At 51.4% G+C, this 20620-nt stretch overlaps 1 protein-coding gene across 1 annotated transcript in view; it reads right to left on the bottom strand.

Moving 5' to 3' along the window:
* Positions 1 to 20620, bottom strand: part of MYO18B (myosin XVIIIB) — a 212743-nt gene that overhangs the window by 120408 nt on the left and 71715 nt on the right. Inside the window, exons 21-24 of the mRNA XM_054594428.1 lie at positions 14870 to 14935; positions 10221 to 10349; positions 8275 to 8418; positions 7113 to 7202 (exon numbers count right to left, since the gene is read on the bottom strand). Coding sequence (XP_054450403.1) covers positions 7113 to 7202; positions 8275 to 8418; positions 10221 to 10349; positions 14870 to 14935 — 429 coding nt within the window. The remainder of the gene's footprint in view (positions 1 to 7112; positions 7203 to 8274; positions 8419 to 10220; positions 10350 to 14869; positions 14936 to 20620) is intronic.

The raw sequence follows: 20620 nt of genomic DNA, 5'->3' as shown, positions 1-20620 counted from the left end.
CTTCCGCTATTCCTTCCCCTGTGTTCTGGGGGAACACCTGTATTGCAGTGACCAGAAATGGTTGTTAAAATGCCAATTCCAGGATTCTCATATCCCCAAAACTATAATCTTTGTGATGGGACCCAGGGATCAGATTTTCAACACACTCCAGGTTGATTCTTAAGCACAACCAGGTTTAAGAATTATTGACATAGAAACTGCTAAGATCTCCTCCTAATCGTGGCCTCACCCTGGGCCTAAATGGGTTAGGATGACTTAAGGGGACACAGAGGCACTGGAGCCAGACAAGGGACCATATGCGATGGGCGCTGAACGCAAGCCCGTGCGATCCGGGAACGCCCGGATCACGGTCCTCAGCTCTGCCCCTCTCCCCCGCGCTCGGCATTGATCTCAGACATCAGGATTGTGTTCTCTCCGCCTTAGCCAATTAGTGTGAAATTTAATTTGCACTAATCGGCCTGGGCAAAGGGAGCACAAAATTACTTTAATGCATTAATTTTGTGTTCTACAGAACCCAAGTGAGGAGCCCAAAGCACAATTAGCCTTTGCAAATTGGGGGAAATGGCAGGTGCTTTTCACAGAAGTCAGTCGCCCCTGATCCTCCCACAGATGCTCTCTCTTCCCACATCACAGGGCCCAAGAGCTTCGCCCACGGTTGTGGGGCAGGGGGTGGCTCCATGCCCAGGGCTATTGGGCAAATACACACTGGACACCAGTTTAACCAGGGGGAAAGCCTGGCTTACAAACCCAGAGGGGCCCTTGCAGATTCCTCAAGGACTGATGAACGAGAAATTATTCTCAAATATCCCCTGGATCCACCACTTAGCCAAATCACCGGAAACCCCCTTTCCACTTAGAGACTGTGACTCCGGGGTCTGCCCAAAATCAGGGCAGGAATGAATGAATTTGCTGTGTATTTTGCGTGCGGTAGAACAAATCATATATCCTGAGCACGGCTCCCTTTGCAGTTTGGAGGAACAGGGGGGCATTATACTGAGCACATATAGCCTAGAGCTGTCACTGTCACTAGTCATTCACTGTGTGAGCACCTACTGTGTGCCGGACCCTGGTCCTCAAGGACCCCACCGTCGAGTTGGGGAGCTAAGACTACCGCACGTGGGGCACCCACACCTTGGCCCAACTCTGCACTTGGCTCTTCTGTTCAAGGACTCCCAACACCCTCCAGCTGTCCTTTCTCTACAGGCCCAACAGCCCCCTTTTGCTCTGCTCCTCTACTTGTCCATTTAACTAACAGGGTCTGTGCGTTGTTAAGGCTTGTATGAGAAATAGCTCATGCTCATGGAAAGCTGGGGACGGGCCATCGTCTTTAAACCCTTATGAGGAGGGCGTTTTTGTTATTCCCATTTCACAGAATGGAAAACAGAGGCATCGAGTGGTGAGATGACTTGCTGACATCACAGCTGCTCAGTCGCGGAGGGACCCCGACGGGGGGGGGCTGAGTCCCAGGTGCTGGGTTAGAGCTACAGCACGGCAGCCCCGTCTCACAGCTCCTGACCGCCAGGCCCCTGGGGGCCAGCAGAGCAGGGGTCATCACCCACCTGGAGTAGTGGCTCAGGGAGGTCATGTTAAACAGCCCGCAGGGTACAGACCAGAGGCCAGATAAGACCTGGACCCCTGCAGGGCCCTGGCCAAAGGAACCCATGTGGACCCCCACCCCCCACCCCTGCCGAAGGGAAGCCCAATACCCATTAACCTGAGCGGGGGAGGAAATGATAAAAAGGAATTAGGGAAAAAAAGAAAGAAGAGAAAATGAACCAAGGGGCAGAGCCGGCCTGACTGCAGAGCCAGCTGGCTGGTGTGTGGTTTGTCTGCCAAGGAGACTGGGCCGTGGCTTCAGGCTCCAGGCTGGTGGTGCCTGCCCTCCAAGCGGCCCAGGCATTAGGGGGAATTCAGAACACACCTCTAGCTCAGTGGCGGCTCTGGGGTTCTCCCAGGGATGCCACGGAACGTGTGGGCATCACCCTGTATATTTCTCGTCCCAGTCGGCTCATCACCTGCTACTAAGCGACAGGAATAGTGACCTTAATAGCAGTCAGCACCACAGATAGTGCTTATCACGTGCCCAGCACAGGCCAACCCACAGAACCCTCAGGGCAACTCGCAGAGGAGGTACAAAGTCTCCAGATCGCAGGTGAGGAAACTGAGGCACCAGGGTGCAGACGCTCCCCCAAGAATGCGCAGCCAGCCAGCGGCTCCAGGGCCCTCACTCCTGACCGCGCCATCCAACTGCCTTGTGGGGGCTCGAAGAATATGTCCCGAAGGAACTAATAAACATACGTGAATGAGGATTAAAGGGAGCGCTCCACAGCCTCTGGCATTTTTGGTGGCCCGTGGGGACACCTTTGTAAAAGCTCCGGGAGAAGGGTCATGCTTCCAACTGGGACACACGGAGATGACTCATTACCAACTGGCCTTGGGAGAGAAGGGGCCGTTACGGGCTTTCATGAGCTTTAAATGGCCTTCGAGTTTCACGAGCACCACCCCACAAGAGGAAACAACTCCTTGGCTGCTGTCGCCCACACAGCCCATCTGAAAGGTTCTCTGGTCCGCTCCTCACCTTCAGGATGGAGTCTGGATCTCTGACCTGGCTCTCATCGCCCCGTGGGCTGGCCCGGCTTCATGGCCCCACCACCCACCCCATAACCACCCCCCGCACATGACACCCTCCAACCCCAGGACTGCGGGAGCCAGACCAGGCCCCCACACTCCCTCTCTGACCTTGCTGCGCCCTCTACCTGGAATGCCTCCCCAGCTCACCAGCCAGATAGTGAGGAGCTCCCGCTCCTCCTTGAAGACCCCTCCTCCAAGAAGCCTTCCCAGACCCCAGTCCCAGGCTGGGTAGATGCTCCTCCTCCAGCACAGCCTGTCTGGAGTCAGCCACACCTGGGCTCCAACCCCAGCTCTGCCGCTCAACAGCTCTGTCGTATTGGACAAATCTGTTTACCTCTCTGAGCTTCGCTTTCCCTGTCTAAACGTGGGGGTACGAACACTTTCCTCACAGTTTGATGTGAAGGGGAAATTAGATAATATGGGCAAAGGATTTATCATAGCACCTGGCACAGACTCAGCGCTCATGAAATGTTACTTTATTACAGTCAGCATTATTCCGTTCCTTCTCGTTCAATTTGCACCGAGTGCTTCGTGAGGTAAAGAAATAGCTAAGCGGTATCATTATCTTCAAGGAACTCAGTCTGCTGGGGGGAGGGCGGTAGGAATTCAAATACATGTTAGTAATAGTGGGGGTGTGCGAAGGCCTGAAATTTGTAACAACTACTTTATATGCACCTCCTCACCACAAACCTAGGGAGAAGAATTTGTACACCATTTTACTGATGATGCAAATGCTCAGGGACTTGAAGAGTTTTCCCACAATCCCATAGCACAAAGGGTACAAAGCCAGCCGTCCCGATCGACCCTCTGCTCCTTTACCAGGCAGACCCGCTCACGTCACCCACTGTACTCATCCCTGACCTTGACCAGCTCCCTGCTCCTTGTTTGTGTCGCAAGGCAGACAGGAAAGAGATCACGGCTCTGATTTTTATATGAGGAAACCGAGGCGCCCAGACAGAACCACTGTAGGCCTTTAGCTAACCCCACCGTGGTCACCTGTGAACACACCCACATGGTGGGCACAGAGCCGCAACAGCCCAGCCCGCTGTCAATACACCTCAGCAGGTGCGGCTGGAGACACGGGGCACGCTGAGTCAGACTGGAAGCCGGGCTGGCTTATTCTCCTGGGGCGGGGTGGGGGGGAGCACCACGTCTGTCCCCACAGAGGCACAGTGGCAGAGCACAGAACAGGAGTCCGGAGACCTGGGAGGGCATCCGGGCTCAGTAACCACTTGACCTGAAGACCCTGGCGCTCCCCTCCCTCTCCCAGAGACAAGCTCCCGGCCACACCCAGGACCGTCGGGCCCAAACCTCCCAGCGCTGCCCAAGTGAACTCTCACCTAACCCTCCAGTCCCCGGCGGAGGCGCCCGGCCATGCCTTCCCCAAAAGGGACACCACTCAGACTGATGAGGCCATACATCGAAGCCTCTGTCTTTCTGCCATAAATAAGTTCTTGGGGAAAGCCTAAAATATATTCCAGAGAGAGAAGAAAACACACCTCTCTCATATATTCTCATGAGCTCCCGCAGCCTTATAGGTACTTCTTGTGAAAATAAAAAACCCCACTTTGCATGAAGGCAGATTTTTGCACGCTTGAGGAATATTTATAGGCAGCTTCTCCCAGGCTCCTCGTCTTCTCTTCTCCTCCTTTGCAAATGAATCACTTAAATCATTTCGCAATAACGCTGTTGTTTTTAATAAGCCTAGTCAAACAGACTTTCCAATGATGAGGCACAACATGTTTCATCGAAGTTTCTATCAACCGTTTGTACCCCCGTCTCCATTGTCTTCGGCCGGTGGGTGCAGAGGCCGTGGGCAGAGGGGCTGGGGTGCTTCACAACGCATGGCCCTACAGGAGTATCTGCTCCCCAGCTGCTAGAAAAAAGGCGCCCAGAGAAAGCAGAGCAGCATGTAAGGAGATACCTTTTATCTCTCCCCTCGCCTAATGTTTCTCAAAGTGTGGTCCCTGGCCAGCAGGCTCAGCAGCACCTGAGAACTCCTGGGAACAGAGAAGGACCAGGGCCACCCTAAGCCATGGACTCGGGGTGTCTAAGGCAGGCTAGATTCTAACCCATGCTCCAGGGCTCGCTGGTGCACTCGCAAGTGTCAGAACTCTACTCTCACGCAGCCAGACCCACTGTCTCTGCGCTGGGTAAAGAGGCCCCCAAGGACCCCTCCACCAAGACTCCCTCCCGGGTCTCAGAGGATGGGCCTGGGGAAGCTACAGGGTTAACAGTGATTCTGATGCTCTTCCAAGTGCCAAGGCAACCAATGTAAACCAACGCTAGTGTTGGGGGAGGAGGGAGGAGAACCAGAGCCCTTTCTTCAAATAAAATTGTCCCCAGGCCCCCACATGCGACATTTCACCAAGTCCGAGCTGTCACTGATTGTAAGATGCACCATTAGAGAACATCAGGAAAGAAAGTGCTGCCAATTTTTGGTGTAAGATTCCAATGATTGTTAAAACGCATCCCAATTCCAGGGGTGTAGAGAGGTGGAAAATAAAGTGCATCTGAGAACTGATAAAATATAAAATAAAACCAAAAAAAGTTCATCTCCCGTAACTAATGCAGGCCTGGGAGTCCTGAAGCCTCTGATCTCTCCCTCGGCAGTTCCGAAGGGACGGGAGCTTCAGAAAATACAACTTCAAGTTATCACATCCAAAGAGTCGAGCCACAGAATGGAAAAAGACATCTGTACCGCATCTATTTAACAGCTAAACTCATATCCACAGTATAAAAGGAGTTGCTACAAATCAATAAGACAGACAATAGAAAAGACTTGAAAGACCACTTGGCCAAAGAGGATAGCCCAAAAGTTGCAAATTGAAATCACAATGTAGCCCTGCCGCACTCACAGCAACAATGTTAAATGAAAAAGACAGACAAAAGCAGGTGCTGGTCAGGATGTGGAGCAACCGGAAGCATCACATGTTGCTGTGGGAGTGTGAATTGATGCAAACACGTCAGCCAACTGCCTGGCAGGATCTATTAAAACTGAGCTCGCTCCGAGGGACATTCCTCACAGAAACGCATGATAGGCGCATCAAAAGACATGCGCAAGCAATGGTTCCAGCAGCTTATTCATAACAGCTCAAAACTGGAACCAACCCGACTGTTCACTTAGATTACTTGTAACTTCAAGTTAGCCAAATGTATCGTTGGCCCTTGAGATGTGTGCTTTGGTGAATTGTTTAAGAATTCTTCCCTTTGGAGCCAGGCAACAAGGGTTTGCTGGATAAACAGTGGCCTATACATGTAACAGAATACTATACAGCAATGAGGATAAATGATCCACCATCATCCACAACTACGTGAGTGAATGTCATAAACATGAATGTCAAATGAAAGAAACCAGGCATAAATGAGTACCCGCATTTGACTGCAGGTAGGTAAAGTTCAAAAATAGGAGAAAACTAATCAACAGTGTTAGAAGCCAGCTTGCTGGTCACCCTTGTGGTGGGTGGGGGGTGGCAGTGGCTAAAATGGGGTCGGGGGGATGGGAGAGAGCCGGGAGGGATCTGTGTCGCCCTCCGGGTACTGGCGGCCCTGGCGTGCTCACTTGGGAAAAATGCACGGAGATGTAACCTTAGGATGTGCTCACTTATTTGTATGTTAAACCTGAAACGTAACGTTTAAAAACAAGGAGGAAGAGGATGGAGAAAAGGAAGAAGAGGAAGGGAGAGGAGCTGGGGAGGAGGGGGAGGCGGAAATTGGAAATCGTAACACTCAGTCTTCTAATGTGATATCAAGCTCCACTCCCACCAGCAGCGTCTACAAATTCCTGCTGCTACAAATCCTTGCCAACACTCGGCTACATTGAACTTTAGATTTTGCCCATCTGAAGTGTGAAATGGTACCTACGGGGATGTTAATTTGCATTTCCTGATTGCTCGTTGGGTTGAGCATCTTTTCATGAGTTTACTGGCCATTTGAATTCCTGAACATTTGAATTCTTCAAACTCTTGGGCGTAGCAGATTCCTATTTCTCTTTGCCCATTTCTTTCCTGTGGGAGTGAGCTGCCTTTCTCCAATGAGATGAGGAAGTTCTTTACATATTCTGAATGCTCTCTGCCGGTTTTACGTGTTGCAAATTTCATCTCCACGTATGTAATGTGTCAGCATTTTACACTTTGATAAACAGAGCTTATTTCTTGCTTTAAAATACTGAAATGTATCGCTGTGTCCCTGTGCTTTGTGCTTTTGTGACTTAAGAAACTCTCCCCTTTGGAGTCAGGTGACATGGGTTGGAATCTCAGGTCTCCACTTGCTGGCTGTGTAACCTCAGAAGATACTTAATACCCGTGGGCCTCAGTTCCCTCCTCTCTAAACTGGGGGCAACAGCAGCTTTCACTTCAGCACTTGCTCAGAGGTGCTCCTGGAGCGCCCTGAGCAGCGCCAGGCTCCGCCTGTCCCCACCCGCCCCGCAGGGGACCTCACTTGTGCAGGAACCCAGAGCCCACACAGGCCGGATACAGTACCTTGCTCTCCAGCAGGTCTGTGTTCTGCCGGAGTTCATTCCGGGACTTCTCCAATTTTTCTAGCTTCTGTCTCAGCGTTGTAAGCTCCTCCTACAAAAACAAACACTGTAACAGAAGCCACTGTGGATGGGAGGCCCAGGTCCCAGCCGAGTTGGGAGTGTCTGGGGGATGGAGCCGGAGACCGAACGGGCCTGCCTGCAGGACACCCCAGCCCATCCGACAGGGGCTCCTCTGCTCCTCCTCTTTTCTTTCTTTTCCCCCTTCTTTCTTTTCTTTCTTTCTCTCTCTCCCCACCTCATCCTCATCTCTCTCTCTTTTCTTCCTTCCTTACCCCATAGCCGCACATCAATGTCTCTGCTCATGCAAGTCTGCTCCGCCCGACCCAGTCCAGGGGCGGAACGCAAACCCTCGGAGCGGGCCCGCCGCATCTCCGGACGCTGGCCGGCCTGCGTGAGGCGGGCTGCTCAGCCCTGCCTCTTCCCGAATGCCACTTGGCTGCTGGTGGCTCGGCACTGTGCTACCTACACCACCCACGCGGGGTGGCTACAGCGAACTACGGAACAAAGTACACAAAGGAGTCCTATGAGGCCGTGAAAGGAGAAGGACGACGTGCTATAAAAAAAATCATCAAAAATGATTTTTGAAAAATATTTTTAAGTGAAAAACTCAAGCTGCAGGAGAGTATATATAGTACTCTAAGAAAGAAAGGAACTGTGTGGGGGGGGGCTAATTTCTGCAAAAGAAAGAACAGGGAGGACACACCAGAAATCAATCAAAAGGGTGGCCTAGCAAAGGTAGGTGCTAAGGAGGAAAAGAACAGTAGGGGGCGTGTTCTCTGAGGGGTAAGAAGATAAAGGACTGAAGGACCCGAAGACTCCACCAGCGAGTCTCCCTGAGGTGAGTGGCAGGTGCTCCCGCGCCCTGGGGGTAATGGTGCATCTAACCAGCACCCAGAGCCTAGAGGGGGCTGGGCGTGGGAGGGACGGTGGTCCGTGTTGGCAAGGGCAGAGGAGTCCCCAGAGGCAGGCAGGCAGCCAGGGCTCTGGGGCAGAACGTTCCTAGCTGCAGGAGCCCCAGGCCTGGGGCACGGGGTCAGAGGCAAGCGCCAGGCGGGGTGAGAGGCGGGGCCGCTTCCCGGTGCCCTGCCTGTGCACACACCAACCTCCTTGGCACGGAGCTGCTCATCCCCGAGGGTGGCACTCAGCAGGGGCCGGAGGGAGCCCAGGAGCTGCCACCACGGCCAGTCCTTGACCGCCAGGAACACAGCCACGTTCTTCTGGATGCAACGCGAGGCTAGCCGACGAACCTGCAGGGAGAGCAGACGGGAAGGTCAGAGGGTCCATTCCAACCTGGTGAAGGTGAAGGAGAGTGAGGAGGCAGAGGGTGGCGCAGGGGAGGGAGGAAAGGGGCTTGTATCCTGGTGGAAGGGCTTAGGCACATAGAAATTAAAAAGCTCCCTTCATGGACACAGGCTCTTGGCATCCAACACTATGCCACCACTTGGTCTTGCATGACCTAATGAGCATAAGAGGATGAGGAGCAGAAAACAGGATACAATGGGTCACAGCTCCTCATTGGATTAGGTACAAACATCACCACGCAAGGCAAAAATGATCCTTGAAAAATCCCTGAAATTGCCCACTAGAAACCATGGCCGTGATTATGTTGTTAGTTGATATTTAGGGGATAGATATCATTTTAAGTGTATTTAACACAAATTCCGTGCTTCTCAAACCTGAGTGCGTATTGGAACGTCCTGGAGGGTTTGTCAAAACACAGGCGGCTGGGTTCTGCCCCCAGAGGGTCCAGTCCAGGGGATCTGGGGCCGGGCCAAGGATCATCGCTGCGAACTTACCCTCAGGGTGTGGGGATGTTGCTGGGCCAAGGACGCCACCTTGAGAGCCGCTAACCTCTTTCCTTCTTACCACGGGAGGGGGTCACGCTGACTAACCAGCCAGGAAACCCCTTCCTCTCACCGCCATCCCTGCAGCCAGCGCACACACGGCTGGCACGGTCCTTCCCACGCGCAGGGCGCTGCCCCGAGCACCGTACACACTCTAGTTCAGTCCTCGCTACAGCCCTGAGGAGGGAGGCGTGATTACCACCTCCATTTTACACACGGGGAAACCGAGACACGGAGAGGGCACGTCCCGCGCCCCGCGCCGTGCAGCTTCTCGGTGGCAGAGTCAGGATGTGAACCCTGGCGGTCTAGCTGAGGACAGAGCCCAGGCTCTTAATCAACGCCTGTCCCGAATCATCCCAAAGCAGGCGCCACGTGAGTGCAGTGGGCCAGTGGGGTTGCTCACACTGTTTTAATTATTAATTAAATGTTCTTGCTTTTTTTCTGCTTTTGCCTCGGGCATGTACTTGAATGTGCAAATTCTCATAAGTTAGAGGCACGAGCAATGAGACTCCATGCCAGCAGGGGTAACTGAGAGTAACAACACTAAATTAATAGCAGCTAGTATTTACTGAGCAGTTACTATGTGCCACATACTGTGCTAAGTGCACATAATCTCATTTCACCTTCACCCAGCTACTGGGCAGTAGAGGTGGGATTCGAACATAGGTCTTGTCTGTCTCCAGAGCCAAGCTGCCTTCTGTCCACGGTGCAGACCACAGAGAGAAAATTCAGTCTCTGAAGGTGGTGGTCCAGGACTGTGGATTCTAAACTGGCCTGTCAGTCCCCGAGGCCTCAGCGGCTGTGCCCTACCCGCGCCCTGAGTGCTGACCTGTGAAGGATGGGACAGGACGAAATCATGGACTGACCCACAAAGGCTCAGACCACCTCATGGATGTGTAGCCCAGGGCATCATCGGTGATTTGATGTCCATGTCCCAGAAACAAACATAACACCTTGCAAAAGGTCGCTCAAAGTCTCACCACTCAGGGCGCGTTCTTGGACTGGTAGCGCTGGCACCGTCGTGGGAGGCATGCGGACCCCTGTGAACGCCCCAGGCCGACTGGCTCAGAACCTGCACGTTAGCAATATCCCACAGGGGTTTCTGCGTGAGAGCAAGTGGGAGAAGTGCGGGGTCATGACCCCCGGACCAGCATGGATGGTGCTTGTCCAGGCTGGGGTCACAGGGCGCCATCCTCTGTCCGTACCTTCAGCTTCTTGAATTCCTGGCGTGACAGAAAGCCTTTGCAGGCAGCCTGGAATAAAACGATCCTGTGAGACGCCAGCTTCTCTCGCTGCTTCTCAAGCCTGGAGACCACGCCCGCCTTCAGGAAAACCTGGAAGGAGAAAAGCGGCAGGTGAGGCCTCCGCTGAACCAGACTGTGTGAGCAGGTGGTGGTGGCCATGGGGACCCAGGTCTCCTGCATCCGCCGGAAATATCTGTTAGCAGCTGCCCTTGGCTGAGGGTCTAGATTCGCAAAGCAGCGCGTCTCCTGATGGCTCCCCTTTCCCTGCCTCTGGCCCCTAAATACTCAGAGCACGGTCCACACACCAGCAGCCTCATGACTGCCGAGGACCTTGTCATAAATGTGGACTCTTGGGCCCCACCCTAGACCTGCTGAATCAGAACCAGCATCTCAGTGCCATCCCCAGGGGCTTCAAGCACATTTTCTTTTAAGAACCACCGCTAAGACAGACCCACCTAAACGTGGCCGTGTACCAGAATCACCAAGGTCGTGTGGTGAAGGCGGGTTCCCAGGCCTCACCCCAGGAAGGGTGGGTTTGGGGTCGGGCCTGGGAATGTGCATCTTTAATGAATGCCACTGGCCATCTGAGAGCAGCAGTGCTCTGGAAATACATGGCCCTGCCTTTGCAGGAAGAAACAGAATGCGAGGGGAGTGAGGGCAGCCCCGCCTTGGTCAGGAGAGGGTGGGGCCAGGCTGGTGCCACTCACAGGAGGCACTCAGGTGTCTAGCGGGAAACAGCTGGACGTCGGGGCCGTGGCACTCGATAGCCTCTGCGGCAGTGCGGTCCCTGCCTCCCCGGCGCCCCGCAGGGCCGCTTTCAAACCGCCTACAGGGAACACAGGGGGCCAGGCCTGCTCCAGCCAAGCTGGTGGCGTGGCTAACGCTGGTCTCACAGCCCCAGCGACGAAGAGGTGCGAATGGGCGAATGAGCGCTGAGTCTGTGACGGGGGAGGAGCCACTTTTCAGCTGCCCGATGTAAATGCTTATTTACATTACAGCCCGTGCATTCCTTTGCCAGGTGCGGCTGGGAACCCCACAAGTGTTATGTGTCTCTGGAAGCACTGGATAGCTCCACCTCAATCGGTGACATCACCGAGTGATCGGTGACATTGTCAATTAACAGTTAACACTTCACGGAGCCCTAACTGTGCTCTGGATCTGAACTAACCGCTTGATAAGCCCATAAAGCACTTTACATGCACAGTCCTACATGGCAGTTACTATGACCCCTCTACCCCCCGTTTTATGAAGGGAGAAACAGGCTAAAAAAGGCAGGTCCCCACGATCCTCCACAGCAGGTGGCAACACCAAGATTTATTTCCCTTTATCTGACTCCAGACAAGACTACAATTATCACTGAATGTAATTAACATTTGCATGGCATTTACATTTTTCAAAGCTCTTTCTCCTACATCCCATTTTAACACTAAAAAAAAAAAAAAACAACTCTATGAAGAATCTATTGGCTCACAAAGATCACATAATTGATTCAAGTTCACACAGCCAGTGATCAGCCTGAACCCAAAACCCTGAGTTCATCTCCTACGCGTGTTCTTGATGTCGACATGAACCTGTATTTCCTCATTTGTTATGATACACACCCTCGAAGCCTGGGGTTGACTTGCAATTTAATTCCAGGTGGAACAAAGGGTCTCAACATAGTCTCCATTCCCTTAAACATATTTTCTGCAATGGTGACCACTCGGTCGATCTCGCAGAAAACCCTTCCTCGATAGGAAAATAAAAATTAGCACACCTGATCGGTGACGACTCCGGCTTGCTACCCCGCGTCACTTCACAGAACTCTTCATGCCAGCCAGGGACACCAAGACAATTAGCCTCATTGAAATAAAGGCACGATCGACTCATTACCTATCAGATTGCTTCAATAATGACTGTATTAATTTCACAAGCTAGTGAGTCCTAAAAGCTGATATAAAAAAAAAAATCAATGCTCAAAGTGATGACGGCACTAGTTCATATATTACAAAAGGCGATGAGTTCTGCCCAAACCACTATTGATTAAGTATGAAGCTTTCATTAAAAAGATAATTGGAAACAACCGTACAGGGAACAGGAATAAGTCATTGCCACAGCGGAATCTTATTTTGACTTTTCTTTTTCCCTTTTAAGGGCGTGTTGCCGACCAGAAGGCCATATGCATGTGGAGTCCCACGTTTTTCGTAAATGCCAAGGCCCTTAGCACAGGCCTCGATAAGGCACCAGGGGCTGAAGATCACAAAGAAAAATCTAAATTATTCACTTTTCATAGGTCCAGCTGCTTATCGGACCTGTGCAGAGTGTAGCATCCTCATCTCTAAGGAATCTACAGGCGTCGCTGCTATGCAAGCTGTTTCTCCCCTAAAAATACTGAAGGCCAAGGCTGCAACATTTGATAGGGTAATAGCTTGTGTGCCTGGTGCTGCCGGGGAACTAGCTCTTCCCTTAGTAATTTTCTAAGGAAGTTGAACGCTTTCAACATTAAATTGCTGTCCCATTTTATAAGCATCTTGCCCCACTGGCAAAAACGCGTTCACTGAGTCATAACAGCCAATCCCTGCAAACTGACCAGTCACTGGTCCCCATGGCCAGCTCGGGAGGGAGAAAGCAAGAGCTCCATTGTACAGAGGCTCAGGGAGACCCCATCGCTCACTCAGGGCTCACGCAATCAGGAAGCCGGGGCAGGTGTTGGGCATGGACCCACTCAGCCTTATCTCTCTACTTTCGAGCCTCTGCACCTAACAAGTGCCAAATCTTGCAATGAATGAGAGTTGCATCTGCCCTTAAAGATCTCAGTCTACTGCCCAGCCTGGCTTCCAAAGGATACATTGCCCTTGACTTGCCCTTGACCGTTTCTTCGTGAATACCAAGTATTACTCCATGGTGGCAATGTCTTCTCACGGAGATGTTCGGCTTCTAGACCCTTGGCCCTCGCCACGATGCATTCCCTTCCTTGCTTGCAATGGCTGCCAGGCCCGCAGGGGCTCATTTTGGCTTTTATGAAGTAACTAAGTAATTATCCAGATCCGTGACCCTCAAACTTGAGAGTGCACTGGAATCCTCTAGGGGGCTTGTTACAGCCCCCGCTGCGAGGTCCCACGCCCAGAGTGGCAGAGTCGCCAAGCCTGGGGGGGCACCTTCCAGTTTATGTTTCCAGGTGACGCTGGTGCTGCAGGCCCAGGGACCGCACTTGGAGAACCGCTGGTCTAGAAGGACGAAGTTCTCCGAGCTGAGGAAAAATTCCTCTAACTCCAGCAATAAAGACCTGTGTGTAAAAACTGTCTTGTGTGTCTACATTAATTAATAGGATCCACGGCATATTGAAAAGGCCCTGGATGTGGACCCGTCCAGGTTTTCATGGAGGCTGGCCCTGCACTCCTAACTACCTAGGAGACCTTGAAAAGGAGCTGGCTTCCCAGCGGCACAGCTTTTTCGTCTGTAAGGAAGGGATGTACCGATTATCTCACAGGAGATTGTGAAGGAAAAACAACAATAGTATGTGACATCGCCTAGCATCGCACCAGGCTCCTGGGGGAAGACCGATTACGGGCAGTTTACTCCCTCGATTAGAAGTGCCTGCAAAGTGGCTGCCAGCTCCCAGCAGGAAAAGCCGGGCTGAGGTCACAGGAGACTAACAACAGCTTCAACTGTGCACTTCAGCAGGACCATGAGGTCTGCGAGGAGAGTCTGGGGGGTGTGGGCCAATGACCAGTATAAACGACCGTGAACTCTCCAAGGATGGACGTGTGATGGGCCAGGCTTCTCAGGGGTACAGGGAACACTAGTGACCCATAGTGCCACCTCGATGGGCTTCTGGAGCCCTGGGCCCTTCCCCCACACCTCAAATGGCACTTGGAGGTGGAGGGTGATCGCCAACGTTTATCAGTTGATATTAGTCAACTAGTAGACAACTAATTACAATCTCTGCACCCCACTTCCCAAACTATAACCCATGGAACGCAAGTTCTGGGATGTGGCAATGGGTCTTCCACAGAAACAAAAGGGCAAGGGTCCCATGGTCGAATAGTTTGGGAACCCCTAAATACTGTATTTTTCCTCTTGAAAACTTTCAATATGAGCCTATTAGCTCTGTGAAATTCTCCAAATGTTTAAACATTGTTGGAAGAGCTTTTGGCTCAATACCAGCTTGGAAAAAACTCTTTCTCTCAACTCTAATAGTCACATGCCACCTCCTCAAGCCCCTTCTTTTCACTTCTCGCTGTGAATCAGCGAGGGCTGGAACTGTATCACAGTTGGTTACAAAGTCAAAGTTCCAAGGCTCTGAGCAAGAGTGAGTGTTTTTCTCAGGTTTTCTGGCAGCTTTCTGAGGCTCCGGAAGGCATCCTGAGGTCCAGAATGTGAGCTCTTCTGGACCACTGAGGCCCCCGGGAGTGTAGCCTCTAATAAATGGTATTTCTCAATGCTGTTCCCTCCCATGGTATAACACTATCTCCATGGCCTTGTAAGACAGGCAGGGCAGAAAATTACTAGCCCTGTTTCCAGCTTGTTGAAAAGGAGGCACACAGAAGGAGCATGCCAGGAGGCAGGAGTCTGGCTCCCTGCTGGGATGGGCGGGGGCGGGGCGGGGCGGGGGAAGGACCTCTACTCACTTGGCTGTGCCCCACTGCCACTGCCTTCTTCTCCAGATCCAGGGCCTGCAAGAGCTCCTCCACAGCCTGGGGAGAAGACAGAGGTTAGAGGAGAGGGCAGGTAGCAGGCGGGAAGCTCCCAAAGGGCACGCGCAGGCTGCTGGTTGGCTGGGAGAGAGGACGTCCCTGCCTGACTGGGAGCCTCGGCTCTCAGAGAGAGCCCCACCCACCCGGGTGATGGACATGGGCTGAGCGCCGACTGCGGCCATCCACTCCTCTGGGGCTTTCACAGCCACCATCTCGGTTCATCCTCGAAGCACCCCTAGGTGGGGCGTCACATCATCATGCCTATTTTTATAGAGGAGAAAACCAAAGGTACAAAACTAAACAATGGAGGCGTCTGCTACGGAAAACAGTCTGATGGCTCCTGAAAGCATTAAACACAGAATTATCATATGATCCAGAAACTCCACTTCTGGATATATACCTAAAGGAAGTGGAAGAAGGGACCTGGGTAGATATTTGTAGCCCAAAAGGTAGAAGCAACCCGAGTGTCCATTGGCAAATGGATGGATAAACAAAAAGGGGTATTTACACACAATGAATACTAATGAGCTTTTATAAAAATATTTTATTTACTTGTTTTTTAGAGAGAGGGCAAGGGAGGGAGAAGGAGAGGGACAGAAACATCGATATGGGAGAGACATCTATTGGTTGCCTCTTTCATGCCCCCTACTGGGGACCTGGCCCTCAACCCAGGCATGTGCCCTGACTGGGAATCGAACCAGCGGCCTTTTTTGGTTCATAGGCCAGCACTCAATCCACTGAACCACACCAGCCAGGGCACTAATCAGATTTAAAAGGGAAGGAAATTCCGATGCATGCTACGATATAGAAGAACCCCATGGACATTAAGCTAAGTGAAATGTACTAGTCACAAAACGACAAATATTGCATGACCCCATTTGCATGAAGTATCTAGACAGTCAAATTCACAGAGACAAAAAGTAGAATAGTGGCTACCAGGGGCTGGAGGGAAGGAGGTTGGGGGAGTTAATGCTTAATGGCTACAGAGTTTCAGTTTTGCAAGAGGAAAGAATTCTGGAGACTGATAATGGGAACAGTTGGACAACAGCGTGAATGTACTTAATAGCACTGAACTGCACATTTAAACAGTTAATATGGTAAATTTCATGCTACACATATTTTACCACAAAAAATAAAAACTAAATAAAGGCATTCATTCAATGTTACAAGGTTACACATGAGCAAAGCCAGACTTGAATTGAGGCCTGTCTGGTCACATTGTAGCATCTGTGTCTTAGCTGCTTCACATGACCAGAACGACTCCAAAGGGCTCTAAGCCACTAGGAAATCCACTCGCTATGTCACTAAAGTCCTCTGTGACAGCCACCCCAACACTCTGTCCTTCTTTCATTCTACTTACAGAAACTGCCTCACTCCCAAAAAACTTGCTAAATAAATGGCATAGCCATTAACCTTCTGTGCCTGACCTGGATTACTGAGGGAGAGCCTGTGTTTATTCATCTCTTATTTCCTCCACTGCACCTGGTACTGGTCTACGCATACAACAGAAGCTCAGTAAACAGGATGACTGAATGTAGTACGAGTGCCCAAACAGGAGGGATCCGATGGGGTCAAATGTGAGGGGGGAGGCAGGCAGACCCGTGCAAGAGAAACTTGCTCGCAGAGGTTCCCGGTTGCAGCTAGTTTGTGGAATTTTCCTCTTTTCAAAAGCACCTGCAGGCTGAACCAACCTTGCCAGCGATTTGTACCCTCACTCAGACAGAGTTCGTGCCCGGTTTCCGTGTGGCTGTCAACTGCCCTCCCACTCCACCCCCATGCCATCCCTTGTGGATCTTCCATGCACTGAAAATCACAAGGTCTATTTTCAGAAAAGCAAACGTGACCCTCAATAAGCAAAAGGTATTATGAGACTGGAATAACTGAGCAGAAGAATTTCAGTTTCATTGGCTCTATGGAAAACTTCCTAAGATTACAAAAAAAAAAAAAAAACCACCACCACCAACAAAAATACCCTCATTAAAAAAAGTCAGGTCCAAGACTGTAAACTGGGAGGAAGTTCCCTCCCCTGACCTCCTGCAAGAACATTCCATAAGGCCCCTCCAAGAACTTAGTGGTTTCACTCATTACATCTTAGCCAAAAATGTGCCAAGGGAGCTATAGGCAGCAGAATGCATAAAACCAGTATCTCCAAAATACAACATCTTTTCTCTCTGCACAAGAGGAAAACAAAATAAAAATGGGCTGAAAATAGAATGGATCAAAAATAAATGAAGCCTCCAGCCAATGAAATTTTTCTAAGTCTACCTTCAAGCCAATACTCAGAGTAGATGCTGAGGGCTGGAGTTGGGGGGAAGCGTGGAGTAAGAATCTGGAGTTACATCCACTTGGGCTGAGACCCTGGCTTTAGCCCTCGTGAACTATGTGACCTTGGACAAGCATTTTTCTCTAAGCGGTAGGCTCCTCTTCAGGAAAATGGGGCAGCAGGGAGGAGGGGGAGGAGATGATGACGCTCTTTCAGAAGACTGTGTAGTTGTGCTTGCAAAGGACTTGACGTAGCACCGGGTGTACAGGAAGCACTAATAAATATTATGAGCTAGTCCTGGAGCCATCCTGCCAGCTCTGTCGTGGTCAAAACCTGGTGGAGGTGCGGAGGTACACCCCAACCACCACCAAAACACACACGAAACATGCTCCTCCATCGCCTTGCTTCCCTATGACCCTGGAGGTGTCTGTGTAGCCAAGAATATTAGGCCTAACACAGACATTCTGTCCTGCTGACCTCATCTTACAGAGAAGAAAGTTTCGGTCCGATGGGGGAGTGAGGGGGCGGCTACAGGCACTGAGCTCTGCTCCTGACCCTCACTGTCCTCACCTGCTACATGGTGATGACACTCCCTGCCCAGACCGGACCAGGGTTGGGATGAATAATTGAGAGCCTGTGCAAATGACTTTGTAAGTGACTTTGTACTTAATTACTGTTATTAGGATCATCATTAATATCACTCAGCAGTTGTCACTTGTTGGGTGAAACAGCAGTGATCTCATTTGGTTGTGCACTGAGGGAACCCAGGGCGATCATCAAGGCTTCCTGTAAGAAATGTCCTCCTTGGCCCGCGTCTCCGTGGAGTCCGCGATGCGACCTGGATCGTCCAGCTAACCGAGGCGCCTTCCTCTCGACGTGGAACGCCGAGGAAAATGTTGGCAACAGCTTTCTCCCGTCTTTGAGGCTGACCGCTGCTTTAAGCCTTACACATCACTCATTTTATTTTTCAAACGTCGGCAACAGGTGCTATTTTATGCCCGTTTTAGAAAGAGAGTGAGATCAGGAGCCGTAAGAGGACTCGTCGAAGGTCGCACGCTAAGATGTGATGGAGGGCGACGCAACCCCAGGGAATCCGATTCTTGAGCTTTCCCCTGCCCTCTGGCAGTGGGCTCCAGGCCAGCCCCGCCGGCCTCTGGGCTGTGTGACCCCGAGCAAGCCACCCTCCTCTCTGACCCTCATGTTCTAGAATATGGGGCAACCATGCCCATCCTAGAAGGGTGCAGTGGGGGCTTTCGGAGCTCACAAAAGTAGCAAGTAGGACTTCAGAATGATGGAGCAAAGAGCTTGCTAAATCCTCTCCCCCAGAAAACAATGAGAACATGGATACTGTTTGCAAAAGACAAGTTTTAATACTCTGGAAATTGAGCCAGAGGATGCAACAAGTTGAGAAGCGTTCATTCAAGAAAAACCGACTGAACTTCGGGGAGGAACAGTGGGGACACGTGACAGTCCTGACGGGGGCTCTTCCGACCCCCGCCGAGCCCCGCCACGGCGGTAACCCCCCCCCCCGGCTGAGACAAGCTGTGAAATCCAGCGGCTCTGTCGGCAGAACGGGCTGCTCAAGCCCCGTGGAGCGCGGGGAAAGCCCCGCACCCAGGATCCGTCAGGGACACGAGTGATCTTGGCAGCGAAAGAATGAAGAGGGTCGATGGCCTGAGGCCATCGTCCTGATGGGGTCAGCAGGGAACACTGACCAGCCAGAACTTAACAAGGAGATACGGGCACGGGGCAGCCACAGCGCACCTCGATAAGCTCCCACGTGTTCCTGGCACTTGGACGGTGACACGCACGATCAAGGCCGCGTGCATGCCTGAGACAGAGAGGACCGGCCCTGGCTACCTGCAAACCCCTGTTTAAACATAAAGCCATGAGCCAAACAAAAGTAAAAGCCAAGACACAGCTGAAAATGCCTGAACGTAGGGTATATTTCCCAACGTACGCTCAGCTCCACTAGAATGAGGTGAATGCTTCACAGATTCAAGGTGCTGGGTCACAGCCTCTACTGACCACCAACCCGTGCTGACACAGGGCAACCCCTGAGAACCCACAATTTATAATCAAAAGGAAAATTAAAAATTGAGCAGGGCTATCAGCAGTTTTACACCATGGGGGAGACCGACTCCATAAATCTAATCCAGGTAAGTTAGTTACTAAATAGCTAGGGGGAAAACAGAATCTAGAGATGCTATCACGTTATCTAAAACATCCAGTTTTAAAGAAAAAAAATTACAAGTCATGCAGAAAAAAAACAATACCCCACCTATATTCAAGGAAACAACAACAAAAAGCAGTGAGTAGAAACCCTCTGTGGGCTTAGCCGTTGAACTTAACAAAGACTTCCAAGCAGCTGGTATAATACACACAGAGTGCTTACTATCATGCCTGGAACACGTTAAGTTTCAGTAAATGCTGGGGACTGGTGGAGGTCCTGAGGTCAGAAGCCCTTCTCTGACGCTATGGAGAAACGACGCGCCGTTCACCTCCGCCGCTCGGGGCTCGAATTCTGAGTCTGCGACCGCACCTGGGAGAGGCCCGCGGCACACCTCCACTCACTGAGCCCCTTTCTGTCCTGGAATTTTGCAAAGAGCTTTCTCTCCAATGCTCGACAAGGCTGCACCCAAAAAGCACATAAGTGGACATCTCACATGAAGCTGAACATGCTAAACAGGCAGCAGGAGGCTCCAGGAATAATAAAGAGTCATGGCGGGGAAATGCTTCCCCAACAGTGAACGGTGTGAAATGGTGAATCATGTTTGTGGAATTGGATGTTCACCCAGTGACCTGCTGAGCCGCTGGCAGCACAGCCCATTTGTCGTGAAGTGTCATGGCCCAATGGCCACCACGGCCCAACAGCTGCCATCTGTGGGGCGCCTACTACATGCCAGGTGCTTTGCTGTGCCCAATTAAATGTTACCTGTGGGCATGAATGAATGGAAGGCACATCAGAAACCAGGATTTGAACAAATAAACTATATGAGCAAATAAACACACACGTACACACATAAAATTGGTCAATTGACACTAAATGGAAAACGCGCAACATTATTAAAACAGTGGACTTGAAATGGAGGGCAGCAAGGTGAGCAGGAAAATGAGGGCGAATAAATAAATTCTACAGGGCTTAGACTATGGGGGCCCCTGAGTAAGTCAGTCAGCACCCAGAGTGCAGACAGCTCCCACCCAGCCACAGGCTCATGGGGGCCGCTTGCCAGGAGAAAGGGACTCGGACACAAACTCGGAGGAAATTGGGGGCGTCCGCCAGGGTTTGAGATGAAGTAAGAGCGGCTGCCTTTGAGAAGATAGATTAGCATCCCTTAATTGTGTTCTTCAGATCAAGTCCCCAGGGACAGAGACTGTGTTGACTAAAATCAATCAACACTGTACTGAGAGTGCTGTCAGGG

The sequence above is a fragment of the Pteronotus mesoamericanus genome, unplaced genomic scaffold (genome assembly GCF_021234165.1).
Source record: "Pteronotus mesoamericanus isolate MK-2021 breed Mesoamerican mustached bat unplaced genomic scaffold, CSHL_Meso_final scaffold_507, whole genome shotgun sequence".
Classification (NCBI taxonomy): Eukaryota; Metazoa; Chordata; class Mammalia; order Chiroptera; family Mormoopidae; genus Pteronotus; species Pteronotus mesoamericanus.
The sequence above is the reverse complement of the archived record's forward strand: the minus strand, read 5'-3'. Positions and strand labels throughout refer to the sequence as shown.